The following is a 27095-nucleotide window of genomic DNA, read 5'->3' as shown; positions in this document are numbered from 1 at the left end:
AATGTTTCAAGTGCCGGGACCACTTATCATTAGCGAGTCTGCAATAGTAAGTGATCATCTCGTATTATACAGGTTGAATTAACGAAATCACGCAGGGTTTGTGGAATACTGCGATGGAGACGGCCCAGAACCACATCCAGAATCGCTCCATCGTACCACCCATCCCTGTTCAGACTACCATTGTGGACAAATGTTGGCTCACATTGATGGCATTGCGGAGGGAGCAACAACTGCAAGAAACACTGAAGTATTTAGAGGATGCGTGGCGAGAGCTCAGGGAAGCAAAAAGCTGTTGGGGATCACGAGTTAGAATCTAAGGAGGGACCGTTCGAATGTAGATGGTGACCGTTGTTCACATGAATAAGTGTAGGTGAAAGACCAAGCTCGATGAAACATTCGAAGTGATACTGAGTGAAAAACAAGTCCTGGGTTTCAATCCATCGGACAGGTGATGAGATTTGCCGTGAGCTTCTTTTCGATATCGGTAGCACAGGATGAGACGTATTCCTCGTGTACATCCCTACCATCGGCCTCGAGAGCATGCATCTCCCTCTGCAACTGAGCAAGCTCAACGTGCTGAGTGGCAAACTGCTCCTGTTCAGCACGGAACTTCAGGAACCCCTTGCTGTTGATGGTCGCACCACCTCCGGAACTACTGCCGGCACCTCCAGCACCTCCACTGGAGAGAGAGATCCCAGAATGCTGAGCATGGATGGTGACAACAGTATCAAGCCACGCCTTGCCCTCAGCCTCCAAAGAGAGACATTTCGCAGGTTCCATTGTGGTTCCGAGTAGAAGGACGCCGTCAGCGCGTGATGATCCCAGTCCCCAAGTCTTTGCCAAGTGCGCATTGATGGTAGATGAGGTGAAGCCACCAGGCATCTTGCCACCGATCAAGCAGGACACCAAGCCCGAAGTGTACTTGCCAAGAGCACCGGAGTGGCCGACACTGAGAGCAGAACCGAGCTCTTCCAAAGGCAGCTCATCACCCTTCTCAGGTGCAGATGATAATTCAAGTTGCAAATCACCGAGAATCTCGTTCTGAAGAGTCGACTTGCTGCTGATGAGATCTTTAATGGTCTTGCTCACAGAAACCTCCTCAATCTTCTTCTTGAGCTTCTGTGCAATGATGGACATGAGGATATTGTTGGCCTTGATGGGGGCATCCTCAATGGAGGCAGCGGGACCAGCCAAAGGTGAAGCTACGACAGGCGTTGGTGCAGCAGCAGGAGCTGCGAGGGCAGGTGTTGATTCTACAGGAGCTTCAGCAGCAGCAGGAGTCGCGACAACTTCATCTTCAAACTGGTAGTAAATCTCACGGTCATTCTTGGCGTGGCAAAGGATGATTATTTTGCGGCTCACGGTGTCATCTTGCGCCTCATATTTGGCCTTGAGAGTGCGGGTGGCCATGCCAGTAGGCGTAGGTGAAGGACCAAGCTCAATGAAACGGTCGAAGTGATAATGAGTGAACAATAAGTCCTGGGTTTCGATCCAATGGACAGGAGATGCGAACTGGTACGAGAGGAGTTCGACGAGAATAGTGTATGCAAGTTTCTGACGCTGCTCAGAGGATGTCCAATCGTCCTGATCCCACCTCTTGAGAACCTTGTCGAGATGGGGAAGATGTCTGGTTATAGATGAGCTGTGCGTACTCGCGCGTGATATCGAATGGCTTGGCGACCAAGTTCGGGATGTATTTTCCGATAAGCATGTCAGGGTTAAGAAGCGACGGGTTGATCTTCTTCGAGAGGTCTGGAGAAAGTGATTAGATGGGTCGGTGTAATGTACGTTCATGACTTACATGCACGGGAGGGCATGACACCAGCCCAGAGGTAACAAGAGTGGAAGGGCACATCTATACCAGGCAGAGGAATGGTTGCAAAGCCATGCTCAAGCTTGATGTAGCCCTCTGCTCACTGCTGCTCTTTGGCGCACTCGAAGCACTCCATCACAATGTCCCCAAGCATCTCCTTGACCTTCTCGACAGGTGAATTGCTCAGTCAGCTGTAGATACTGACAGTAAATTGCAATTATTTCGATAAGATGAAGCACAAACCTTGTGAATGTCGTTCTTCTGAACTTTCAGGTAGTTCAAGACATTGGTCATCGTTTGAAGAGCTAGAAGCTCCAGCACAAATGTATTGTTGACCCTGTGCAAAATACATGTTAGCGACGAGAAAGAGCTCAAAGTGAGAAAACACTGACCTCAACATTGTAGTTGACGATCTCAAGCAACTGTGCTCATACGAGTGGAAATGGTGTCGACGACCTCACGAAGTGCCGCATCAGTAAAAGTCTTTGAGATACGGCTGGGGTTGACAGCACACATGGCATAGTTAGAGCGGTTGTGAGCATCACGCTCGATAACCCGCTGCATCGTGATCCTACGATAGAAAACGACATCGACAAGAGCGAATATATGGAGGACATCAGCCATGGAGGCAAGAGCAGAGTATTCACCAAGCGAGTGTCCAGCAAACGCGCAGTTCTTCTGGACGAAGCCCTTGGCGCACATATCTTCGAATGCAGCTTTCTCAGTCATGACTAGCGCAATCTGTGTGAATTGAGTAGCAAAAAGGAGACCACTGGGGTGGCTGAAGGTATATTTTGGGGTACGAATGTCAATGTCGACGAAGAGGGGATAAGTTTTAACAACGCCATGTCCATGGTGTCGTAGGTCATGTCCATGTACCTCTGGCGGATTACCTGACCCTTGATACCACCAAAGTGGATGGTTTTCTCCTTCGGGTTGTCCTTGACGATCTCAACGATGGAGAAGCCATACACGGCAAGCAAGTGTGCATCAACTCCTTCCCAGACTGCGCGAGCAGCGGAGGAGCTGTTGTACAAATCCATTCCCATGCCAGGCTCCTGTGAGCCCTGGCCGGTGTGACAATCATACCAGCGCTAGGCGCGTATGAGTGTCATAGGCACAATTTGCCTTACCTTGAGGAAAGGAGTAAAGCTGCTAGTCACCAGCGCTATTCAGCTCCCAAGCTATCTGCTTTGGAACCACTTTTCTCCCATAGCGCGCTGCCCGGCCCAATGCCTAGGTATTCCGTCCTCCCATGTCCTGCCTATGTCCACCTACCTCCGCTGGTGCGTTATTTTTCCCTTCAATGTTGCTACTCATCAGTCGCAGGTCTTATTACATGTATCCTCATGTTCCGCTGCACTGCATGTCTTATTACCTGTCGCTACATTGTGCCCTCGCCAGTATCGCTACTATTCTCGCCTACACATTCCCAAACTTTTACACAGTATGATAAAATGACCCGTCGCACATACAGTACAGTACTTCCCTTCCCCGGACCTTTGCTGGTGTCGGAGTCACTTTAGTCGCTATATCCTAGTTTTGGTGCAATCAATTCTGCTCTTGCCAATCTCTCTGATCGCGTGTCGCTTGACTTGCCTTGAGTGCGCATCGCTAAAGTTCCCTCATAAGTTCAATTTTCGCAACATCGGGATCGCTATCAGTAGTCGAGCTATAATCTAGTCGCTATCGGGCATTCCACTTGCACTATCATACCTTATTCCTCGCTTTCCCTTTTTTGATTTCTTCTCGCTGTCGCTAGTCGGACGTCGCATAGCGCTATCGCATAGGACAACTTTCATAGCGCTCCTCACTTATACGCACGTTTCTCTGTCGGAACTCACTTGCCGCTAGTCGCTGATCGCTACAGTACTACTCATTGGTTTTTGGTCTTAGGTCGCTATAGGTTATTAGCCCTTCGCATCATCGCTACCCTTGCATACTTGAAGGGAGTTGCTTCAATAGCAGTCCTCTTGGGTCAAATACTACGCTCGCGCCTATTTGGATAAGTAGCGCTAGTTTCTAACCAGCCTAGTCGCTATTACTCTTTCACACCAGTGAAGACGTAGATGGTGGTAGCCTGCGCAACCTCTGCAGTTCCCTCGAGGATATTCTCTTCGCGCTGGTTCAACATTTCGACCTTGACGACCATGTTGCCATCGCGCATGCCGACATGGCGGATGTTGACCTTCAGCTCATCACCAGGCAAGATCATGCCGACAAAGGAGACATCATATCTAGAAGAAATCAGATCGCTGATCATGTATCCTGGAAACTTCACTTACGCAACGACACGGTCATTGTACACCGGAGGACGACCAATCACTTCCTTCGCATTGTCGATGAGATGTTGGCCAAATTGCTTGGTAAGAACATAAGTATCACCCTTGCTAGCGCCGCAACAGTTGATGATGTACTGCCTATAAGTGAAAAGTTCGGAAAGGGGGAAGCCTTAAGCGGGTCAAAAGCAAGTTGAATATCGCCAATGTATGCATCACCATGCTCCATAACAGAATCTAGGCGAGCTTGCAATTGAACGGAGTTTGCTTTCTCCTTGTCAAACGTGATCTCCCAGCACAAGAGTCCTCGTTTAGGTAACACATATAAAGCTCGACATGCCGAGCAGCAAACTACTCCTGCTCAGCATGGAACTTCAGGAACTCCTCGCTGTTGATGGAGTATGCAATCCAGGGTAACATAAGCAGTGAATTAGCAGTTTAATCACCCTTGATGGAAACACTTACCAACATCGCAAGCTCATCAGTATTCTGTGTCCCTTTGGGGTGATCCAGTTGAGCACACTGCCCTTGAGACTTTTGGTGTCGTCACCTCTTGCTCCAGATGTGCCTTTGGTGAGCTGATGATATGTGGGATAAGTAGGACGTATAAACCATGACACTTGCTAACTCTGCAATGAGGTCAACCTCATCATCTCCACCTTGCATCAACCACTCTTCCAGGCCTGCTACAGACTTGAGGAGCCGTTCCCTGAGAAAATACACAGGATTAGACGCAGTGCACATAGCGCTGCAGGAAAATAAAATACTCTGTGGTGAAGTTTTCGTCAGGAGTGCCAATTCCCTCATCCATAAAATCTCATTGGTGAGAAGGGCTTGGAAGGTGCACAGAGCATGGATCGTTCGCCCGACATGACATCTGTAGTGTACCTACGGATCAGTTGCACTCCTGTATTACAATCCCAGAGCATCAGTAGCTATCGCCTGCTGCAAGTATAAAATCACTCACGGCCTTTGCCTGGGACCGAGTTGAAGGTATGCCACTTTGAAGAACGAGTCTTAACATTGTCAAAGTCGAATTGTTAAAGGTGTGTAGATGCTAGCCAACTTTGGGACAAGAGGACATGATGAGTATTCAGAAGGTAAAATCGGCTGTTGTACTGCATTTTCAGTCAGCTTTCTTAAAGTCAGCACTTATGTGGCGAGAGTTTTTCAAGTTCGACATTTCTTGTACCCTAATACCCATCATGATTGATGACTCTTAATGGATCTGTTGGACAGGTCATGATAAGGTATGGCTGTTTGAATTTGGAGCAACCAACTTGAACAATGTACCTCTGTACCAGAGACAGCGCCAGTCTGTGATCTTGCACAAAGACTGGTGGTTGTCACTATGCAGTGCTACTGCTGGCGGTGCAGTGCTAGCCTGCCAGTGAGCACTACTGCAACGTCAAAGTTCGATCTGAGTCATCGATAAGCGTTACGTATTATTAGTGCAAGTGGATTCTTCCGGTTTTCCGAAACCTCATGATGACCATCCTACTATTACTATGTCACAACTTGGGAACCTTGGCAGCTGAAAGTTGGTTGATAATAGGCCCGTGACCAGCCTGGCATATACTCAAGTGGTGTAGCTAGGCTGGTCAATCTTGGAGTGGTGTGGCAGGGTGAATGAAGTTTAGCAGGTGCCGGTCATGACGGTGGTACTCAATCGTATGTAGTACAACTTATGTGTCTACCGTCGTTCAGACTGTATAATAATAAAGATTAACAGAAGGATCTTATTTCAACTAGCGCACATTATGTAAATGCCCAACCGAGTCATGACGAGAACCAGGAGCATGGAACCAAGCGTTGAAATTTGAAAGACAAAACCTTGTGCCATTGTACCAGAGGCACCTATCTGCATCAACCAACCTAATTCTCATAGTCAAGGGACCAGTCGCTATCGCTATCACAACCTCCATCTGAAGCAGAGCCCCAGTCAGAGTCTGACTCTTCCGACTCTGAGTCACTGCCTGAGTTGGACGCGCCACAACCTGAGCCATAACCCCCTTCTTCAAGGTCCTCAAAGTCCTGCATAACTGTTGGTTCATCTTCTTGACACCACATGGTGGCATGAGCATAGGTGTGCCTAACTCCCAACCCCCATTGATACCGCATAAAGGCATCCTGGTCTACAAAACTAAGCCATCAAGTCAGGGGAGCTCCGTTAGTAGCGATGTTGGACACACCGGTTAATGTAATAGGACTTCTAGTCCAACTTATCCTGAGCACAGTGTGAGATGCCCCTACCGTCCAAGTGCTGCAAGCCTTGAGAAAAGCATGGAATGATGTGGCAGCACCTAAGGACATCATCAGGGTCAACAAACCCAAATGAGTCTGGCTCTGCGGTAGGCGAGAAGTAGACACGATCTAAAGGCGCTTGCCTACTGGGGCATCCGATGTCAAGGTATTGGTACCATCTCACCCACAAGAAGTCGATTTGATGTGAGTGGTAACCAACCATGCCGGGGCCAACATAAGTGGTGTTGACATGATAGATGCCAAGTACGCGAGCATAAAGGTAAGGGTGACCTTCATGGGCGGTTGAATCCTCCCCAGCTTGGCCCAAGAGCATGACGTTGCAATGAGAAGTCGATGGATTTATGACGTCCTGCACTCGGTGGACGTCATGCATGGTGTAGTTAAGCTGCATCAAGTTGTGCCTATACATGCAATCGGCCTTGATAAAAACACGTCCTTCCCAGTCTGAGCATACTGGGGTAGCTCCTGGGACCGTAGCACTGGCAGAAGCGTCAGTATGCAGGGCGCCCTCCCTGGTTAAGACCTCCTTGATCTTAGGGAGGAGAAAGCACTGAAGCTTAGGTAAAAAGTCCTGTCACTCAGAATTAGCACCGCCTTGCATTCAAGTTGACATAATTACTATGCAGCGCTCACTTTGACAGCAGGATCCCCCACGTGCCTTTGGAGGAACAGTGGGATGTTCTCGGGATAATTCTGATATTTTCCAACATGGAAATGAGCCTCAGGTGAGGTGGCAACTTCTTCTTCCTCCTCCTCCACCATCACACCCTGTGGTAGCTGCTTGTCACAGATGCTGAGTATGTGAGCTTCGCGTCACTCGATCCTCGTTATCTGTTCCACAAATTCTTTTCGGTCCGTTCGACGATACCTTGCCTTTGAGGTGCGGTGTTCTAGCTCTCCCTATCATTGCACGAGAAATTGGTGGAGGATATAATAGGCTGATGTTTTCACTCACCAGCTCAGTGCTGTATGAGTCAGTCGTGCCAAAGTTACAGTGGCTCAAAAAACTGTCCGCATGTTTTGACATTTTTCACTATCTATGATATTGTGTGAGAATGAACAAATTCCTCAAGGACATACTTATACCACATTGTAGTATGGCTTCAGGGCTTTTATTTGAGCCCTACACCGTGGGAATCGGCGGAGATATGGTGGAGATATAAGGCTTATAAAATGATGACTCATGTGGACAGTTTTTTGAGTGTATATTAAAACTATATAAATCATTATTTATGACACCATAAAAATCATGCCACTATTATATAAATTATAAAGTGGTGTCATTATGTTATTTTATGACTATATCTAACTATATAAACCAGAATATCTCATGTATCATAATCATAATCACCATGAAAGCCATCTCCTCTGCTCAAAGAGATAATATCCTCTCTCTGTCTTATGCTGGCCTCTCTGCTTGCCAAATTTTCTCTAGAACTGGAATATGCAAGTCCACTGTGGCCAAGTTCATCAAAGAAAGCCACCCAGACAAGGAAAACTCTTGTGGAGGACGTCCATCCAAGCTTACCTCTACTGACAAAAGGGCTATTATCCAACATATCACTACAGGAAAGGCTGATAATGCTGTCCAAGCCACCCATTATATCAATTCCACCATCACTACCCCTGTCTCTTCACAAACTGTGAGGAATGTTCTCAAGGCAGCTCATCTCAAGGCAGTAACAAAGAAGAAAAAGCCTCTTCTCTCCATCAAACATAGGCAGAGAAGACTAGCCTTTGCCTTAGCTCATCAACACTGGACTGTAGAGGACTGGAAGCATGTTATATGGTCAGATGAGACCAAAATCAATAGGATTGGGTCAGATGGGAAGGTGTATGTATGGAAAAAGAAGGGAGATGGCCTAACAGACAGAGAGGTTAATGGGACTGTCAAGTTTGGAGGAGGTTCTTTAATGGTATGGGGCTGTATGGGATGGAATGGTGTGGGAATGCTTGCTGAGGTTGAGGGGAAGATGAATGCTGAGCAGTATGTGGACATTTTAAATGACCACTTGCTGCCTAGCTTGGCAGAATCAGGGATTGATGAAGAAGATATCATTTTCCAACAGGATAATGATCCCAAGCACACATCCAGAAGAGCTAGGGAATGGTTTGAAGAACATAACATCAATGTTCTTGACTGGCCAGCACAGTCTCCTGATGTCAATGTCATTGAACATCTCTGGGGAACACTCAAGAAAAAGCTTCAAGCCTATGAAAACCCCCCTAAAGGAGTATGGGAGCTTTGGGAGAGAGTAGCAGTGGAATGGGGGAAGATCACAGCTGAGGATTGCCAGAAATTAATTGAGAGTATGCCTAGAAGGATAGAGGCAGTAATTAAAGCCAAGGGAGGTCATACAAAATACTAGAATACCTGGTTATTACTGTAAAATACTTGAGTCAAAAAACTGTCCGCATGAGTCACCATTTTGTGAGCCTTGTATCTCCACCATATCTCCACCGATTCCCACGGTGTAGGGCTCAAATGAAAGCCCTGAAGCCATACTACAATGTGGTATAAGCATGTTTTTGAGGCATTTGTTTGTTCTCACACAATATTATAGATAGTGAAAAATGCCAAAACATACGGACGGTTTTTTGAGCCACTGTATCCTCAGCGCTGCTGGCAAGAGTGATGGACTGGTTCATGAGCTTGACCGTCAGTAGGTTTTGTTCAATGAGCCTGTGTCTACTCTGAACAACAGAGTACTTAAGCTACAGACTCATGCCCACCTTTGGACGTGATACCATTCGAAAGTTTGCTTCAAATACATCTGAAATGAAGAAGATGGCTGCTCGTGACTTTGATGACATTCTTCAGGTAAGGTTCAACTTTCTTTTTAATGGCTCTCCATGATGCATATGCCTTCAATCAGTGTGCCATCCCGGTATTTGACGGCCTCCTGCCAGAGCCACACAACAGAAACGTCTTAACTCTGCTTAGTACGTGCGCAAGCTGGCATGCCCTGGCAAAACTGCGCATGCATACCGATGAGACGCTTAAACTCCTTGACGTTGCAACCGCTACCCTGGGAAAGCAGTTTCGCCATTTCCAGAAAATTACCTGCTCGGCTTTCAAGACTCACGAACTAAAGCGGGAAGCAGAGCGTCGCCAGCGCCAGAAGTTAAGGAACCTAGTTGGCAGCGGAGAGGCAGTGGCGGTCAAGTCAACGCCTCAGACAGTTCAGCGACCAAAGACATTTAATCTACAAACCTACAAGCTCCACGCCCTGGGTGATTGTTCCACTGCTATATGTACGTGGCTCAAAAAAACCGTCCGTATGTTTTGGCATTTTTCACTATCTATAATATTGTGTGAGAACAAACAAATGCCTCAAAAACATGCTTATACCACATTGTAGTATGGCTTCAGGGCTTTCATTTGAGCCCTACACCGTGGGAATCGGTGGAGATATGGTGGAGATACAAGGCTCACAAAATGGTGACTCATGCGGACAGTTTTTTGACTCAAGTATTTTACAGTAATAACCAGGTATTCTAGTATTTTGTATGACCTCCCTTGGCTTTAATTACTGCCTCTATCCTTCTAGGCATACTCTCAATTAATTTCTGGCAATCCTCAGCTGTGATCTTCCCCCATTCCACTGCTACTCTCTCCCAAAGCTCCCATACTCCTTTAGGGGGGTTTTCATAGGCTTGAAGCTTTTTCTTGAGTGTTCCCCAGAGATGTTCAATGACATTGACATCAGGAGACTGTGCTGGCCAGTCAAGAACATTGATGTTATGTTCTTCAAACCATTCCCTAGCTCTTCTGGATGTGTGCTTGGGATCATTATCCTGTTGGAAAATGATATCTTCTTCATCAATCCCTGATTCTGCCAAGCTAGGCAGCAAGTGGTCATTTAAAATGTCCACATACTGCTCAGCATTCATCTTCCCCTCAACCTCAGCAAGCATTCCCACACCATTCCATCCCATACAGCCCCATACCATTAAAGAACCTCCTCCAAACTTGACAGTCCCATTAACCTCTCTGTCTGTTAGGCCATCTCCCTTCTTTTTCCATACATACACCTTCCCATCTGACCCAATCCTATTGATTTTGGTCTCATCTGACCATATAACATGCTTCCAGTCCTCTACAGTCCAGTGTTGATGAGCTAAGGCAAAGGCTAGTCTTCTCTGCCTATGTTTGATGGAGAGAAGAGGCTTTTTCTTCTTTGTTACTGCCTTGAGATGAGCTGCCTTGAGAACATTCCTCACAGTTTGTGAAGAGACAGGGGGTAGTGATGGTGGAATTGATATAATGGGTGGCTTGGACAGCATTATCAGCCTTTCCTGTAGTGATATGTTGGATAATAGCCCTTTTGTCAGTAGAGGTAAGCTTGGATGGACGTCCTCCACAAGAGTTTTCCTTGTCTGGGTGGCTTTCTTTGATGAACTTGGCCACAGTGGACTTGCATATTCCAGTTCTAGAGAAAATTTGGCAAGCAGAGAGGCCAGCATAAGACAGAGAGAGGATATTATCTCTTTGAGCAGAGGAGATGGCTTTCACGGTGATTATGACTATGATACATGAGATATTCTGGTTTATATAGTTAGATATAGTCATAAAATAACATAATGACACCACTTTATAATTTATATAATAGTGGCATGATTTTTATGGTGTCATAAATAATGATTTATATAGTTTTAATATACACTCAAAAAACTGTCCACATGAGTCATCATTTTATAAGCCTTATATCTCCACCATATCTCCGCCGATTCCCACGGTGTAGGGCTCAAATAAAAGCCCTGAAGCCATACTACAATGTGGTATAAGTATGTCCTTGAGGAATTTGTTCATTCTCACACAATATCATAGATAGTGAAAAATGTCAAAACATGCGGACAGTTTTTTGAGCCACTGTACGTATCAGGTGGATAAACAGGGCTTTCCAGACCCCAAGCTCAAACTCATGCAGGAGGTCTATGATGAGCATAGCAAACAAATTGAATCCAATGCATCCCAGCCTCTCTGAAAATGCATTCTAAAAGGCAGCGGTCAACATTCATACAAGAGTTTAGCATTGATTCAAACTCACAGAGGTGGGCACCAACGAGTGCTCTTTCAGTAGGCTTTCAACGGGGTTGCTGCGAACGCCATAGCCACCGTCATAAATAAGTGAGCGGGAGGTGGCGATTTTACTTTGCCTAGCATGGTCATCTACGCGCAAGAATGCGGGATTTTGGGATGAGGCATCTAGGGCACAGGCACCCACCCAGATTGCATATGGTAGCTATTAACACCCTGACAATGGAATGAGCAACACATTTAGTTCATCGGCTCTCTAGGTATGAAATTTGACTCACTTTTCTGGGTAGTCAGCAGAATATGTAAATATCCGAGGGTAAAAGCGACACTCGATTCCATCACAACAGCGTACCACAATTCCGTGTTTGCACGCTTCAACAAACTTGCTATCCAGTAGAATCTTCCACTGTGCGTGATAAAGTTCCCTATGGCAGTGTGCCATAAAGTCAGCACTGGGGCCTTTACCGCCAAAGTGCTTTATAGCAAAATCTTTAAAACTATCTGGAAGCTAGAAGATGGCGTGGGCTTGAGTACGAAAGTAACTAAAGAGGGTATGGACACCTACATGGTTGAAGTAGGCGACATGGCTACATAGACGGCAAGAAGGCTTGCACCTTCTGTACTTCGACTCGTTCCCAAAAAACATATAGCAGGGCCAGAGTTTTGAATTGCCAAAGGAAGCTAGGTGGGTTGAGTCGGACCAAAACATGAGGGTGACAATCACATGCTCTAGGGTACACCCAGGCTCTGGTGGCGACTCCTGAAGTTCATGGTGTGCCTGGATGAAGGCATCAGAAGTATAGAGTTCACCATGAACACGAATGGGTGTCTCAGACTGTCCGTTATTCCAAAGTAATTTGTAGGGCTGGTAGTGGAAGAGTCGGTCATGCTTTTCATTTCCAAGCTTTTCCTTGATGACGGATACCAGCGATCAATGATAAAATTCTGTGGTGAGGTAATCGTGAATGCCTGAGCCATCCGCACGATTGTGAACAGGTATTGTAATCTTGATTGGGTTCTTCTTCCATCCAGCACCTTCAAAGAGTGTGCGCCCCTCTGCATCTTCCACAGTAGATCCAAGCTGACAGTTGATAAAGTTCCAGCGCATGGTACAGATATCTTTGGGCTGAAACTCAGGATCGCCGATAATCCGTAAGAGTTCCATGAAGCTCTTTTGCGACTTCTGGATACCCCCGTTCCAATACCAATCACCAAGGAGAAATGAGGACTTATTTGGGTACGGATAGAAGGTGTCTGGGGCCTCCAAGCTGTCATGCTGCATTATAGGAGTGGGCATACTAAGATCGAGACATTCTAGGTCTAAATGTGTCAGAGTGAGGTTCTTCAGAGTTATAACCTCTTCTGGGTTGTGCGTTGGCAGGCGATTGCTGTAGTACTGACACAAAAGTCCAAATACGTTAGGAAATGTGCGGAAGAAGTGAAGTCTGCGGGACAGCAGTGTACTTGCATCTGAAGTGGGCAGGGGATCTGCCACCTCGGCCATGGGCGGGGGTGGGGGTTGAGGAAGAATATCTCGAAACCGCACAGGCAGACGACGATCAAGGCGTCTTGGGCGACGCTCAGCCAGCGACCGTCCGTCATCAATGACATGCGAAGATTCTGCAGGACTGCACCCATCCTAACAGACCGTTTCAATCTCGGTGAAAAGCAGGACTTTTAACAACCCTATAACACTCACATCATTTTCATTTCCAGTGCCTGGTCCGGATCCTGGATTACGCTCTATGCTGCCGACAGTAGTCTCATCAGAGCTGAATTCTGAGCTGGCAAACCCATGATCCAGCCCCGGGCTTGCCCCGCTTTCTCCTGCTGGCCCATGTGATGTCCAAATTGCCACGTCTTGGTGAAATGTTGAGGAGGAAATGAGTTTGGCTGTCATGTTACGTCGGCCTTCAAGGCATGGCCTTTTTCTTGTGGTCCACACCTCTTTCACCTTGGCTAGTGCACTGGAAAGACGTTTCTTCCTTTTTTGCAGGTCCTTTGATGGTTTGCATATGTGTTCAGCTGAGCAAAGCTTCATCCACAAGGGCAGATAGTTGAGTATCCTTCCGGAGTCGCAGAAGAGGTTTCTGAGGATGGAAAGAGCCATTCATTGTAAGTCAGTGAAGCACGTCAAGCCAGCAGCAGTATCACTACGGTCACTTGGAAGTGGTATGGGATAGTTTGACAAGGCGCCTTGCGGTCTCAGGCTGCTTGTATCCTGAGAAAACCAATCATGCTGTGTCGTTTTACATTTGTGGAAGTGAATCCAACTAGAGCGCTCACTTAGGGTTCAGGAAAGCTTCGAAACATGAACGTAAACAGCCTACAAATTTTAATTAGGAAATAGACCCAGAGTTCCGTAAAACAGGACCAACTACGCACTGGCAGTAGGTAAACACATGAAATAGTATAAAAGCCCTGAGGACAGTGAGACTCAGAGCAGTTGTACAAGTTGGACCTTCCGGCATACTATGGCTCCTGATCGTGTACACGCCAGTATTGCAGCTGATGAACTTAAGTGAGAGCATCGGCGAATGAAGCTTGCAGCTCTAGTCAGCAACCAGAAGAATGCCATGCTCGAACTGGATGAGACCGGAAAAACACTGTGTGTGTGGTATTGGTGCGTTAGCCAAGTTATGAATATCTTAGACATCTTACCCACTTTTTTGCATGGATCCAGGCCAGTTAAGGACGATGGAGAGCGCGTCGTTCCTTCTGACCTTGTAGTGTATCGCAAATCTCACCAATTCCGAGGACCACACTGCCTATGCTTGCTCTTAGATGAACATGATCCTGGTAATCACCATGAAGTGGCAATAGTGATGGTAACTCAGGGACCAAATGCAGGAGAGTACCTTGCCTGTTGTGCATCGAGCAAGTGTGGTTATTTTGGTGAGTCACCCCCATGCTAGACAGCCATGACCTGTTCAGATTGCCTGATGAATAATTTCATTCAGCTTTCATCGAGAAATTACATGTTTCAATCGGGTTACCTGTCAAGTGTTACCCAAGACGACGTGAGCTACACCTCTGTCAAGATGTCAACCATTAGTAGCACCATTGAGCTAACGTGCTTCTTCATAATGCAGGCCCTGACGAAGCCAGGCCACTAGACATTGTGTTTGTTGATGGGAATGGTACATATACGAGCAAGCTAGGACGAGTCGGTGTGCAGTGAATTGATGCTTGTTTGTAAACATCAAACTGGCAGATGTTATCGAAAGGCGACAGCCTCGAGGAAATGACACTCACACAATGTTTGAGAGGCTTATGAAACTAGATTCCTTCACCCGACCCGGTCTCACGCAAGACGAATTCCGTCGTTTCCTTACAAGGTGCAATTGCTGCAAGCTCATCATGATGAGGCACATGTTTGAGCGCCATGACTGCGTAGGACAAGAGAAGGAAGGGGATGTGGAGATCATTGATCTGACTACAAGCGATGCCTATTAGTAACACAATATTTCGTTTACATGTGCACACCTAATCAATCGATCAATGGTCATACCGGTCATATGTGACATACTATCAGTTGTCGCAATTCTCGTTCACAAACATAGCACATACTAACAATCAGATTGTGGCTCCGCAATGAATAATGACATATATACATTATATATATATCAAAAAACTGAGTACTTCAAGATGGGGGCAGGAAAGGCTAAGGTACAAAAAGGAGAACAAACGTACACCATGTCAATGCGAAAAAGTTATAGTACGCGCCCTGACCAGCAACTGATGGGACACCGTCCTGTCAAGAAGATACATCTATGTCTGAATCAGGCACTACACTCGATACATCGCTATCTGCATCCTAAAATATCATGCCTGCAGGTGCACAGCCAGCCATGCGCAGTGCACCTCGGGAGATACCAATGCCAGTGTCAGCTTTACGAAGTTTGTGACTCATTTGTTGTTCCATATGACTGTAGAGTTGATTTTCAATCATGACGCGCTTCAGGCGTCTCCGGATAAGTCGACACTCTGCCCGACGTTCTAAGCGTTGAGCACTTATGAGAGCAATGGTGAGATCACTATCGTGATGTGTCTCCCAGTATGGGGGAAGGCATAAGGACTCCATCTAGTTGATTGTCATTGGTCATGCTACTTAGTATCTAGTAATAACAACACACACAGTTTGTGGTTCTTGCACGGCTTCGTGGGAGATAGGTGGAGAGGGGTATGCATTGCGAGGACATGATTGTGGCACGTTGCTGCGCCAGGCAGCACAATTCAAGAGGTTGGTTGTTTGGGAATTACCCATGAGATTCGGCAAAACAGTATGTGAGCTTTGACGACGTTCAAGGCAAGCGGGGGAGGTTGGTATAAGAGTAGGCTGCATAAGTGTGGAGGACATATTGTCACTGGGAACTTGAAGTTCTCGTTTCTTGTTTACTGCCCAATTCTCTTTGATTGGCTTGAAATACTTGAGCAAAATTCACGGGTTATCCCGAAGGCTCACACACTGTACACCTACCCTCTGCAATGCCTGTTGTCCACGTTGTCTGTTGTAGAATTACTAGTCACATGGAAGTCTTGAATCCAATCATAAACGAACTGCTATCCATGACACTTTGTGACCAGTATTCATATCCGTACATTTAGATTGCTGGTCTCCAGGTAGTTGGTTCGCAATTCGAACCGCAAATCCAAGTTAGTAATGTCCCCCAACTTCCAAGTATAAATTAAATAAGCCCGCAAAACAGTGAACAGAGTCATGATGTGCTAGCGCTGACCATCTATTCATATTTGTACAGTACGATCACCGTATCTCTCCAAATTTCAGCTACAAATCTAAATTGGTAATCCAGGCCAAGCCCCATGATCAAGACTCAGATCTACTGCCAAATCTGCAAATCACCGCAAGCTGCCGAGCATGGACATGTAAGTTTATAGTTATACGTAAAGGGTTAAATTGACCACCGCTTCCGACACTTTGTATTTAAAGTGTTGCACAACTCTGCCTCAATATAATATTCTATACATACTGTGAAGTTGAATGGTCAAAATTGGTGGAGAAATGATACTGACATATTGACTGATAAGCATCAAACACCGCGGCTGTTGAGCGGCCGCTGGAGTTTGCTTTAGGCGGACAGCGAACATGACATGATGTCACTACCCCATTGAACATGGGTGTGACTGTCCGAAGGTGTTATTGAAGGCTATTGAGGTAATAGGTGCCAGCGATAATCCAGACTTGCGATAACTGATAGTAAAGAACCAAGTCTCCTGCCGACCATCATTTGTCAAATGTTGAACTCCTCCTAACAAGTATTCATATTTGTACAATGATCTCGAGCCAGGAATCCAAATTAGTAATCACTCCCAACACATAATTAAATAAGCCCGCAACTTTGGTCAAAATGGGTGCACAACCTGGCCAACGCTATTCAATTTTGTGAGCCCTTGTCAAGGAATCTTGGCTCCTTGATCATACACATGTCTGACTCATGGACCTTTTTTTGACGCAAGTACCGACTTCAAGAAAGCTGACTGAATATGTAGTACAACAACCCATCTCACCGTCTGAGTAACTCATCATGTCCTCCGAGCCTCGTCCTAAAGTTGGCTACATCTACACACCCCCTTCGAATTCAAACAGCTACGTCTCAGATATTATAGAGTGGGTTGGCTATCCAGTGTGTTCTCATTTTTATAGTATTCTCGGTCGAACTGATGCTATTTTAGCAATTCGACTTTGACAATGTCAAGAACTCGTTCTTCAAAGTAGCTTATATAAAGGAAGATATCATACAGACTTCGGGCTTGGAGACTGTTTTCCATCCAGTATATGTCATGGTATTCATATCCCAGTCTACTCGAAAATTCCTGTTAAGACCCTTCACAGAATACTGATGAGCTTGCAATGTCAGGTAAGTGTTTCTATCAAGGGTGATTGAACCGCTAACCCACTGCTTGTGTTTCCCTGGCAGCAAATGGGATTCATCATCCCAAACGGATGGAAAAAGATGTGTATGTATACAGATGAAGAATTCGCCACACTGCCAGCCATACAGGTACCTACATCTAATATTGCAACGAATGCAACAATTGATTCTTTTGATACTAGAAGGTCGTCAATCCACAAGACACAATGATCCCCTTGAGTTACAGCGCTGATCCTGGTGATGAAGACTTCATGTCAGCCATCAGTTCACTAAGTGAAGGGATATGGATGGGCAATAACACAACTGTGTTTGAAGCGCCTCCCCTTGCCCATCCCACTAGTATAGGCTTCGGGCAACTCTCACTAGCTCCGGAAACGCTACCAGCGTCCAAACCCCCTGCAGTTGCACCACATACATATGATGGGCCCGCACTCCTGCTCACCACTCTCATTCCACTGCTGATGTTCATCACAATGCCAAATGTTGTTGAGGGGCGCTATATCTCGTGTGACCCCCAACAGTTCCACATCAGCATCAAGTACACCCAGGAATATCTGGAGAAGCACTTCGTTGCAACGTGGGTGTGCCTCCAAGATGCCAGGACTTGGTGCAAACATTACTTGAATATGTTCGGCTTGGAGACAAGCCAATCTTACAAGGACTGATGTCTTCGAGTGGTAGAAGAGTTGGTTACCATTTCGAAGAGTTGCGGTCAAGCACTGGAGAAAGGTAGGCACCAACATGAATAAGCTCCTCTACCTCCGAGTCGAGTCGCTCATGTTATATCAGGGCTTCAATGCAGTCAAACCGGCCAATGAAAGGACTTGAATATATTCGACGCTATCGGATTGGTCTGTACTGGTTCTATTCTAGTAGTCATAGCTCTGAGCATACCTACAGGTAATAAGCGAGCGATGTGCATTCATCAAGAGTTTGAAAGCCAGCTCAGCTGCCTACATCGACAAATTGGATAGAGCTTCCATTGGAGGTTACGATCTTCTGAGCAAATCCTCCCAAAGGATTCCAGGTTACATCAATGAGCTTACTGGGTTGACGTCCTACAGAAGTGTTGTGACGTCGATTGACTTTACCTGTGATGACATTGGGGTATCATCATCTTTTTATGAACATTTTCTGACTATGCAACTGATATTCAGTGTTTCAGAATGCTTATTGTAGGTCGACAATATTGATATCGGTTGCACAGCAACTATTGCGACCAGTTGTCGATGGTAGTAACATTTCCATGCTGGATCTGTTCTTTGACGACTACAATGAAATTCCAGAACAACTCCTATCGACTGTATGTGCTATGGTATGTACTGTTGTCGACAACTTGGTATTTAACACTCACCCCTGTCTACAGTACATTGTGATGTTCAGGCGTCACCTTGTCACCAACCCTGGCAATTTACACACCGTGGAAGTGCGTGACGAGGCAGTCCGCCAGTTACATATGCTCAGGATGGCCCGCCAGGGCACCAGTAAGGGCGCAATCAAATTAAATTCTTGGATCACTACTCGTGATGGAACAGGTGGCTGGTTGACTGACCTGTGAGTAAACTTGTTTCAAGTCTTCCCCCACTGTCTCATGTGTGCATTGTAGCCGAAACGCGCTGACGTTAGCAAACAGCCTAAAAGGCCCGCCGGGTTGTCCAGAGCTGGAATGACTGAATGTTCTGGAGCATCAAAGACGAAGAATACGTCACGGCGCCACTACAATTCATAGACTCTCTTTGTACGTACTGTAAGCACAGAGTCACGGTGTAAACAATTGTTTTCAGGAAGGTACGAGGGGCTACTAACATGTCGCCAGTGTCTGGAGTGGAATATCTACTGTCAACGGCTGTGTTATCCAGTTCACATTCATTACATATATCAAGCATGTGCAATAACTCTCATTAAAGATGCACCCTTTTTAGGAGAAGACTTCTGGTATGTAGTGGTGCTGGATATCGAGGATAATGAAACGGAATCCCTCTCTTTGGTTAGTCTGAGAGTGCATGTAAGTCATATCCTGTCATATCATTTGTCAACGAATGAGATTCAATTGCAAGTTAATGAAAGTTTACGTTGAGGTCATACTATTAGAAGCATAAGTAGTGCACGCCGGGTCCTGACAGAACTCATGGTTTCAAACTCAGATTGCTGAGTCAGCACTACACTTTGTCACCGAGCCTATCTGAAACTGTGGGAGTTCGGAAGCATGCACTGCCGCGGTCCACCGTCAACAGTACAACTTGAAGTCACTGATCCTACCAGTAACAGGGCACTCTCAAGGCAGTCTTACTTTGACTTCGCACCTTGTGCATATCATGCTGACGATTTCTACACGACAATGTTTGCCAAACTTCCATAGACGCTAACAGCACCTTTTCGATTATGATTGAGCAATGAGGCAAAGCCGCCACCACTGGTGGCGTTTTGCAGTCGCCCCCAAGGAATATCTGAGCTGTGTAGAACGAGGGTGAGTTTGTGATGCCTGCTTCCATCTGGACTTTGACTAATGACAAAGTTGTCAACTGCAGCACATAGCTGAAACTGACGGCTACCGGGACTGCCTGAGACTAGTACGCATATCTTTTATGTTCTCCCCACTCTTCTGCGAGATCATCGAGTTCAGCAAGGTAAGTAGATTGTCTATTCAGTAGTGCCGATCTGACGTCTGATCCATTCTCTAAGAAATTCCATGCTTACCTACTGGACTCAGATAAAGGAGTCGATGTCCTTGCATATCTTCTGTGCTGTTCACTCGAGATCAAAGATAAGCCGTGTACATCTTCTTTAGCTATCTCTTGAGCAGGTATATATTTCAATGAATTTTTAGAGCAAGATGGCCTTTTCAGAGCGCTCTCATACCTCATTCAGACACTATCAGCTGAGTCTGCATTCAGCAACAAGCTCTCGTCACCAATAAATGACCAGATACCGACAAAATGGGTATCTCAGGGGGCATTACATGGGGCTGCTGGAGATTTCATGATTACTGTGAGCGAACAAGTAACTTTTACATTTGTAGAAATTAACCCTTCATAGTCAACATACTCCATCATTGCAACTACTCAAGGTTCCTTGAATTCCAAATACCCAGCACTTGTCATCAGCGGACTCTCAGACAGGTGGGTCTTGGTTTGTTCATGTCCACCCAGACCAGCTTCAAGGTCCTCACCAGAAAATGAAGTAGACTCAATATCTGAAGCAGTGGTGAAGGCAGGATTGCCTTCGTTCTTCAGAAGGCGCAATTTCTGCTGGTGCGCATCCTCCACGGACACGCGCTCCTCACGTCTCCACTTTCGGAGAATAGTCCAACAACAAGTACCAGGGACTATACCAGCTGCATCAGAAAAGGCGAGAAGCAAGATGAAGGCTTGGTGGTCGTTATCGTCGGACACAGTTAATGGAGATCACGTAGCTGCGGCATTTTGCTTGAAGGATGGGAAATGCTCACTGGCAAATCAGACTCGGAGGAACAGTTGATCAACGAGGTAAGCTGGTATTGATCCTCCCTCTATTCAGCGTCCTGATCCTGATCTCATATCACTGCTTAGTCTGTACTGTCCATTTTCCCTGGGCTGCTTCAAATTTCCAGCCCTGCTCGCACTTAGTAGAATTGAGATTACCACAAATCCGAGTTTGGACTTCTTGCTGAGTCCAAGGGATATTTGGCAGCACCCATCCAGCGGAGTACGTATACGGCCAAGCACACAGCTAAACTAAATCTCCATGCGAGTCCTCTCCACCAATGAGAGCGCTCGCTTGGCCGCTTAAGGCTGTGGTAAGTCGTTATTTCATTGACCACTATTACTAAAACAGATTTGAGTCGCCCCCTCAAACTGCGCCAAATACTACTGTAGCCGAATGGTATTTGACTTTAAACATCACCGGGGCCATGAGATTCAGAGCTGATTCTCATCTTGCCTCTCGCATTCCACTTGTCATGTCCGAGGAAGAGCAATCTTGCGGCCAACATCGCAAACAGGTTGATGCCCTTCAACTCGGTCCCAGGAAAAGGCCGTGAGTGATTTTATACTTGCAGCAGGCGATTGCTACTGATGCTCTGGGATTGTAATACAGGAGCGCAACTGATCCGTTGGTACACTACGGACATCATTTCAGGCGAATGATCCATGCTCTGTGCAACTTCCAAGCCCTTCTCACCAATGGAATTTTACTGGATGGGAGAATTGGCAGGGACTCCAGATGAAAACTTCACCGCAGAGTATTTTATTTTCCTACAGCACTATGTGCAGTGCGTCTAATCATGTGTATTTTCTCAGGGAACGGCGCGAGCACCGTATTTTTCAAGAGCTCCTCAAGTCTGTAGCAGGCCTGGAAGAGCAGTTGATGCAAGGTGGAGATGATGAGGTTGACCTCATTGCAGAGTTAGCAAGTGTCATAGTTTATATGTCCCCGAGTTAATGACTTATCCCACATATCATCAGCTCACCAAAGGTGCATCTGGAGCAAGAGGTGACGACACCAAAAGTCTCAAGGGCAGTGTGCTCGACTGGATCACCCCAAAGGGACAGAGCCTTGTTCCTCCTCTTACTCGCAACGTGAAAATTGACCGCGGTTTTCATCATGAACGGACAGGCGCGTTGCTCTGTCCTGCTGGCCTTGACTGGTCCAACCTAGAGTAAGTGATATGCCTCTTGTCTATGGCATAAAGACTGATGGGGTCCAGGACGAAAACCAAGCTACAAAGTGGTGAAATGATTGTGACTGGAGACCAATGGTCATTGTTCTTATATGCCGACTACCATTATGACTTGGAGGATCCGTGGAATGGCTTATTTCGAAGCGCCCTGCTAGTCTGCATATGATATAAGCTCCGCGTCGCTTCTAAATTTCTTTGTACTCAACAAGATTCTTAGGCATATAAACACGTTTTCACGTCCCCCAGTTCTGTGGATAGAGAACCAAGGGCAACTCGTTCAGGCAATGCCTGAATTCACGGAATGACAAGAGTTACTCTGCCGTCCATCACATATATTGCAATGCAGGTGAGTCTATCTTTCGGATCCTTACTTTTCTCTGATTGAACATTCCTTCCAGGTCCAATTCGCCCTTACCTCATCCCCTGTGTTCTCACGTACAGACACAGTCACTGACTCTGAACGGTTCTACAACTCCATCTTAGATATTTTCAAAGACCCAGATGAGAAACAAGAGGTGGACGACCTCGTCGTCTGGTGGAATAGGTGATTGGTGGCTTGGAAGTAATACATTCGTCCTGCTGATCCTCACATTTTATAGGCAAATTTTTCCTTCGTATTCGACTGCTCAATGTCCACTTGTTAAGAATAGTGCGCTGGCAAGGATTCGAGAAAGGCGGGCAAGAATGAAAGAGTCGGGTTCAGTCCCTGGTGTGGCAGCTTGAGTGTGTAGCATACAGTTGGCATCTGTAGTAGTTGACTGTACCTGGCGAGAGCTAAGACAATCCATGTTACCATTATCTAGCTTTTGATGCCGATATTGTGCAGAGTCTTCAGACTGAAACCTGATCATAACATCCACTCAGATCTCTATGATTTTACTGGTGATGCCAATCCAGATAGTTTCGATGTAACGATATCATCTCGGTAAACTATGAACTGTGTTGGCTGCCTGACACTACAGTTATAGTGTATGTCATTTTGAGATTCTTGCTCCAAATGTGTCACGCATGATTTTATTGGTCACAAGTGCAAGAAGTGCATTTGTGGGAAATACTTTTAAGAATGATGCCAATTGGACATAGGTTTGTGACACTCGTCTCTTTGGTGTAATTTTGTATGTTACATAAACACAAGCACCCATTGTATGCTCAGATACTAGAGTTGATGGAATGTCACAAATATACTGCTTAACTTCCTTGCCATGCAGACACTTCCCTACAATCCCCATCATCATCATGATATTTTGAGAGTTCTGTCAGGACAAGCATACATTATAATCAAAGAGACTACAGTCCATGAATGTACCGGGATTGCAAGGCAATGGCAATATATATATATATTTGATGGAACCTTGATAAGTGAAATCTCACCCTTGTATATTTGGCGCGTCCTGCCATGTCTATCCTACCATATAAGACTTAACAAAGTGACCTATCATCATTGCGCTTATTGTACCGATTTTACATGCTATAATTGTTTATATATCAATGAAATTTCAGCATTGGATTTCTGATGGTGCATTGGTGAGTATGTTGTGAATCGGGGCTGAATTACTGACTTACAATTGGTAGTTTCATGAACTCATCTATTGCATTTTGGCCCACACGGGGGTACCAACCATTTCACAAGTCCCCATTCCCCTGCGTCCGTAAATGGCGCCCATGGGTCTAGACCTTGAGCCTCTTGTTGGGCTCTGATGTCATGGAACATACTCTCTGCGCAGCCGAGCATTTGCGCTACTTGCCCTGGGTATGACTGGATGAATCGCATCCACATCCTTTCCTCATCTTCTACTTCTTCGACTTGGACACCACAATGCTCCTGTATTTGTGGCCCTTCCAGTATGACATCCCCCTGGCCATCAAACTCCCAAGGTATGTCTCCATCGAAGTAGACATCCTCAGGTTGGTTATTGTTGGGTGTGGCCTCTTGTGTGGCTTGCTCATGGTTGCGCAGCTGGTCCATGTGTTGCTTACAGGCTACAGTCCAGCTTATATGAAGGCTAACGGCCCTTGCACTCTGGAAGTTGCCTTTGAGGCAAAAATTGCAGCGGTGCATGATGGTATGGTCGAGCAGGAGGTTCAAGGTTCACAAGCCAAAAAAGCCGACCCATAAGTGACAGTTCGATCGAGTCTCACCTGGCTGACTTGTCATCCATCGGACATCAAAACTTTTTCCTCAAGATCAGTGCGATCCCTCAAGATTGCAGTTTGCACATGACTTGACGCGAGCGTGTTGTTGCGCATTGATTGTTGATCGTGGTCTGCAGACGCGATGCGTCATTATAAAGGATGTGATGATAGAAAAAAGGTGCGCTGTGCCCCCTCATACTCATAAAATTTAGATTGTCTCATCCTCACGTTCAATCTACATCCAGAATGTCTTCCACTGGTCCTACTCGCCAAGCACTGAGTAATATTCTCAACAATACTGATTCAGCTCCCTCTCAGCGTCAACGCCGCAACCGCCGCCCTTCAGAGAAGGCTCTGTACCAAGGTATGCCATTTCTTATGTACTACCAATTCTATCACTAACTATATCGTTATATTGTACCTAGTCGAGGAGGACCAAGAACACTGTGAGGCATGCCGCACCCAAGTGGTCAAGAAAAAATTAAGGCCACCTGTAAAAATCGTTGTGGACAGAGGTGTGTTGTTGACTGTCGCATCGGTTGCCTGCCACCTAACTATTTTCAGGTACACATGACGGCACACAGTTTTCAACGCAGGCTATCGCCCTGTCCAGAGGTAGTGTACCATCCAACAGTCCACTAGATCTGCGTCCCTGGTTCAGCAAGGTCCCCCCATGAGAAAAGTACACCCCACGGCCAAAACACATCACACAGGTACATACACCAGCTCTGTCCAGAACGTCTGTGTCTGGGGGCTGGCAGGAAGACCCTCTTACAAAGGTGAGTCAGCCGCATGTTATAACATATATTTGACGTTGATGCCTTGTTTTTAAGGAGTCTGGTTTTGGCGATCGTGAACAGAGGTCCAATGGTCTCAGTGTAAGTCTCATTGCCTTTGCCTCAATTTTAGGGCACTGATCATTATGTTGAAGCTCCAACCTGTGCCACGGAAGCTGACAGTGGCACGTGCCAACGAGCTCATCCAACTTCGACAGGTGCAGTCCAATGGGTCCATAGGTGACGACATAGACTTGACCAATGGCGAGCAAAATGGACGATGGCGGGCAGTTTGACAACGACGAAGATGATGTGTTCACCAGTGGAGAGACATACCATGGTGAGGGTAACAACTATGAGGGTGAGTGGTTCAGTATCATACACTTGAATGGCAGCTGATTGATCTTGTAGATTTGCACCACTTGAAGCGTGTTGTGGCTGCCACCCTCAGATGATGAGGGTGACAGCACACAGAGTCATAAACGGATGCGCGAGTCTGAAGATTCGCCTTCCCCACAGCAAGGTGAACAGCGACTTCCACGCAAGATTCGTCAGAGTAAGGGCCGTGGTAGCAGCCCATGATTACAAAGTAGCGGTGTGCAGCAACTAATCAAGTATGCGATCAGCCATTTTTGTGCCCGGCTCGCATCCGAGTATGCCTATCCGGATCGCATGACTCAAGTCGTGTGGGCGAAGGAGGCCTGGAAGGAGGCATGTAGCTGTTAGAGATGGAGATGGGATTCAATGGCAAGATCATACAGATGGTACGTGATCGATTTCTATTAATTCATCTGCCTAATTTCTTGTTTAAGATTACCCAGCGCACATCGCATCTCACCAGTGAGGTGAAAGCGAAGGTTCGGCCGCTCGTTGAGAATATCTATGGGTTTGAGTCCACCAATCGGGAGTCCATCAAGTGTAGGAATCGCAAACGTGCCCGTCAGCTCAAGGATAAATTTGGCTTGTGTTACCGGGTGCGTTAATGATATCTTGAGTCATGTTTTGTACTTATATTTGGTTGGAAGGACCTCGGGGACAAAAAGAACAATGTCCCTCACAGTGGCCTCTTCCGGTCGAGGTTAAATCAGCAAGCGGCAAATTTACTCTTGTACCGCAACAAGAAGGATGAAGGAATCGTTTTCAAGAAGTTTTTTTCGCCGTTTCCAATGCCAGCCCTGGCCTTGGTGTACACCGCAGTAAGTCATGCTATTGTCTGTTGGCTTCAGATGGTGATATTGTCAGCTGCAGGCTAAATGCTGCATTGATGAATGGTCTGACGGCGAATGAGCCCCTTCAGTGACAAATCCCGTATTATACGGGTCACCCGACCTACATAATATCCCGTGTAATACGGGCCAGCGGATTATGGGCCGATGTTATGTATATTCCCGATGTTGACGGGTGGGCCGGAGGCATATTATTTCCGATGGAGACGGGTGGGCCCATCTATGCTGATGTTATATATATCATCGACGATAGCGGATGGGCCGGGAGAAATATTATTATGGAGATGGGTGGGCCCATGTGGGTAATATGTAGAGTAGGATTGACATATATTATAGACCTGAGGAGAGATGTATAGCAAATAGTATTATATAGACGTGTGGGCCGACGTATTAGTATTATTTTGTAGACGGATGGGCCGAGGGAGCGGTGAATGAAATATTTATTAGATAGACGGGTGGGCCGACGTGGGGTCATATTAGATAGACGGGTGGGCCGACGTGGGGAATTCTACATAGATGGGTGGGCCGACGTCGGGTAATATTAGATAGACGGGTGGGCCAAGGGTGAGGTAATTATGTATAGATAGACGGGTGGGCCCAGATACATATCATATAGACAGATAGGCCTAGGTATTGTACATTTTTACGAGTTTCGAGGCTCGAGTTAAGAAAATTCAAATTTAAGATGATATACATTTTTGTTGTCTTGAAATACCGAGACCCGAGACCCGAGATTCGGCACTCGGTAGTCGGTGAAATGAGTACAGAAATACATAAGATAATACACATTGTTCTCAGAAATCACAAGTTTCAAATGTCGATTTGTAAATCACGAGTCACAAGTCTCGAGACTCGAATCACCAGAGTACCGAGTACTGAGAACCGAGTACTGACACCCGACACCCGGAATTCGGCACTCGGCATGCGAGACAAAAGATTGGAAACAAAACTCAAAATTCGAAACTCGAAAGTACTGACTACCGAATACCAAGTACCGAGTACTGAATCTGG

At 46.2% G+C, this 27095-nt stretch overlaps 12 protein-coding genes across 12 annotated transcripts; 7 read left to right on the top strand and 5 right to left on the bottom strand.

The window, feature by feature from the left end:
* Nucleotides 1–432: 432 nt before the first annotated feature.
* Nucleotides 433–5176, bottom strand: DFJ58DRAFT_868311 (acyl transferase domain-containing protein; the record flags this gene model as incomplete). Its single annotated transcript, XM_041394232.1, has 14 exons — nucleotides 433–1627; nucleotides 1653–1741; nucleotides 1802–1855; nucleotides 1918–2004; nucleotides 2057–2150; nucleotides 2328–2554; nucleotides 2707–2880; nucleotides 3879–4050; nucleotides 4099–4233; nucleotides 4558–4670; nucleotides 4705–4801; nucleotides 4981–4999; nucleotides 5060–5108; nucleotides 5159–5176. 14 exons carry the CDS (start codon nucleotides 5174–5176, stop codon nucleotides 433–435), a joined length of 2523 nt encoding a protein of 840 aa, XP_041236427.1.
* A 1128-nt stretch (nucleotides 5177–6304) lies between these two features.
* DFJ58DRAFT_719291 (uncharacterized protein) lies at nucleotides 6305–6766 on the bottom strand (the record flags this gene model as incomplete). Its single annotated transcript, XM_041384597.1, has 1 exon — nucleotides 6305–6766. One exon carries the CDS (start codon nucleotides 6764–6766, stop codon nucleotides 6305–6307), a length of 462 nt encoding a protein of 153 aa, XP_041236426.1.
* A 2370-nt stretch (nucleotides 6767–9136) lies between these two features.
* Nucleotides 9137–9719, top strand: DFJ58DRAFT_670434 (uncharacterized protein; the record flags this gene model as incomplete). The annotated part of the gene is made up of 2 exons (XM_041382863.1): nucleotides 9137–9178; nucleotides 9234–9719. 2 exons carry the CDS (start codon nucleotides 9137–9139, stop codon nucleotides 9717–9719), a joined length of 528 nt encoding a protein of 175 aa, XP_041236425.1.
* A 1482-nt stretch (nucleotides 9720–11201) lies between these two features.
* Nucleotides 11202–11567, bottom strand: DFJ58DRAFT_670446 (uncharacterized protein; the record flags this gene model as incomplete). The annotated part of the gene is made up of 2 exons (XM_041382864.1): nucleotides 11202–11354; nucleotides 11409–11567. Coding segments are annotated over 2 exons (312 nt in total), but the record flags the coding sequence as incomplete, so codon positions are not given.
* Nucleotides 11568–12329: 762 nt separating this feature from the next.
* On the bottom strand, nucleotides 12330–13298 carry DFJ58DRAFT_735609 (uncharacterized protein; the record flags this gene model as incomplete). The annotated part of the gene is made up of 2 exons (XM_041386667.1): nucleotides 12330–13037; nucleotides 13098–13298. The coding sequence occupies 2 exons, from the start codon at nucleotides 13296–13298 to the stop codon at nucleotides 12330–12332; spliced, it is 909 nt and encodes a 302-aa protein (XP_041236423.1).
* A 676-nt stretch (nucleotides 13299–13974) lies between these two features.
* Nucleotides 13975–14854, top strand: DFJ58DRAFT_847452 (uncharacterized protein; the record flags this gene model as incomplete). Its single annotated transcript, XM_041393457.1, has 5 exons — nucleotides 13975–14021; nucleotides 14082–14293; nucleotides 14359–14418; nucleotides 14491–14568; nucleotides 14613–14854. 5 exons carry the CDS (start codon nucleotides 13975–13977, stop codon nucleotides 14852–14854), a joined length of 639 nt encoding a protein of 212 aa, XP_041236422.1.
* Nucleotides 14855–16944: 2090 nt separating this feature from the next.
* DFJ58DRAFT_735607 (uncharacterized protein) lies at nucleotides 16945–18962 on the top strand (the record flags this gene model as incomplete). The annotated part of the gene is made up of 9 exons (XM_041386666.1): nucleotides 16945–17043; nucleotides 17093–17191; nucleotides 17242–17277; nucleotides 17338–17421; nucleotides 17475–17873; nucleotides 18500–18607; nucleotides 18659–18718; nucleotides 18770–18846; nucleotides 18899–18962. The coding sequence occupies 9 exons, from the start codon at nucleotides 16945–16947 to the stop codon at nucleotides 18960–18962; spliced, it is 1026 nt and encodes a 341-aa protein (XP_041236421.1).
* Nucleotides 18963–20154: 1192 nt separating this feature from the next.
* Nucleotides 20155–20397, top strand: DFJ58DRAFT_614094 (uncharacterized protein; the record flags this gene model as incomplete). The annotated part of the gene is made up of 2 exons (XM_041380932.1): nucleotides 20155–20280; nucleotides 20329–20397. Coding segments are annotated over 2 exons (195 nt in total), but the record flags the coding sequence as incomplete, so codon positions are not given.
* Nucleotides 20398–21467: 1070 nt separating this feature from the next.
* On the top strand, nucleotides 21468–22672 carry DFJ58DRAFT_719290 (uncharacterized protein; the record flags this gene model as incomplete). Its single annotated transcript, XM_041384596.1, has 8 exons — nucleotides 21468–21511; nucleotides 21570–21678; nucleotides 21735–21928; nucleotides 21977–22103; nucleotides 22167–22224; nucleotides 22261–22295; nucleotides 22348–22493; nucleotides 22549–22672. 8 exons carry the CDS (start codon nucleotides 21468–21470, stop codon nucleotides 22670–22672), a joined length of 837 nt encoding a protein of 278 aa, XP_041236419.1.
* An 859-nt stretch (nucleotides 22673–23531) lies between these two features.
* Nucleotides 23532–24108, bottom strand: DFJ58DRAFT_868309 (uncharacterized protein; the record flags this gene model as incomplete). The annotated part of the gene is made up of 1 exon (XM_041394231.1): nucleotides 23532–24108. Exon 1 carries the CDS (start codon nucleotides 24006–24008, stop codon nucleotides 23532–23534), a length of 477 nt encoding a protein of 158 aa, XP_041236418.1. The 5' UTR covers nucleotides 24009–24108.
* A 220-nt stretch (nucleotides 24109–24328) lies between these two features.
* DFJ58DRAFT_735604 (uncharacterized protein) lies at nucleotides 24329–25313 on the top strand (the record flags this gene model as incomplete). The annotated part of the gene is made up of 8 exons (XM_041386665.1): nucleotides 24329–24446; nucleotides 24508–24597; nucleotides 24647–24747; nucleotides 24796–24861; nucleotides 24916–24960; nucleotides 25014–25076; nucleotides 25150–25219; nucleotides 25270–25313. The coding sequence occupies 8 exons, from the start codon at nucleotides 24329–24331 to the stop codon at nucleotides 25311–25313; spliced, it is 597 nt and encodes a 198-aa protein (XP_041236417.1).
* Nucleotides 25314–25586: 273 nt separating this feature from the next.
* On the top strand, nucleotides 25587–26145 carry DFJ58DRAFT_868295 (uncharacterized protein; the record flags this gene model as incomplete). The annotated part of the gene is made up of 4 exons (XM_041394230.1): nucleotides 25587–25622; nucleotides 25671–25832; nucleotides 25884–26054; nucleotides 26107–26145. The coding sequence occupies 4 exons, from the start codon at nucleotides 25587–25589 to the stop codon at nucleotides 26143–26145; spliced, it is 408 nt and encodes a 135-aa protein (XP_041236416.1).
* Between the last annotated feature and the right edge of the window lie 950 nt (nucleotides 26146–27095).

The sequence above is a fragment of the Suillus subalutaceus genome (genome assembly GCF_016647625.1).
Source record: "Suillus subalutaceus strain FC151 chromosome Unknown DFJ58scaffold_222, whole genome shotgun sequence".
NCBI classification, from domain to species: domain Eukaryota; kingdom Fungi; phylum Basidiomycota; class Agaricomycetes; order Boletales; family Suillaceae; genus Suillus; species Suillus subalutaceus.
The sequence above is the reverse complement of the archived record's forward strand: the minus strand, read 5'-3'. Positions and strand labels throughout refer to the sequence as shown.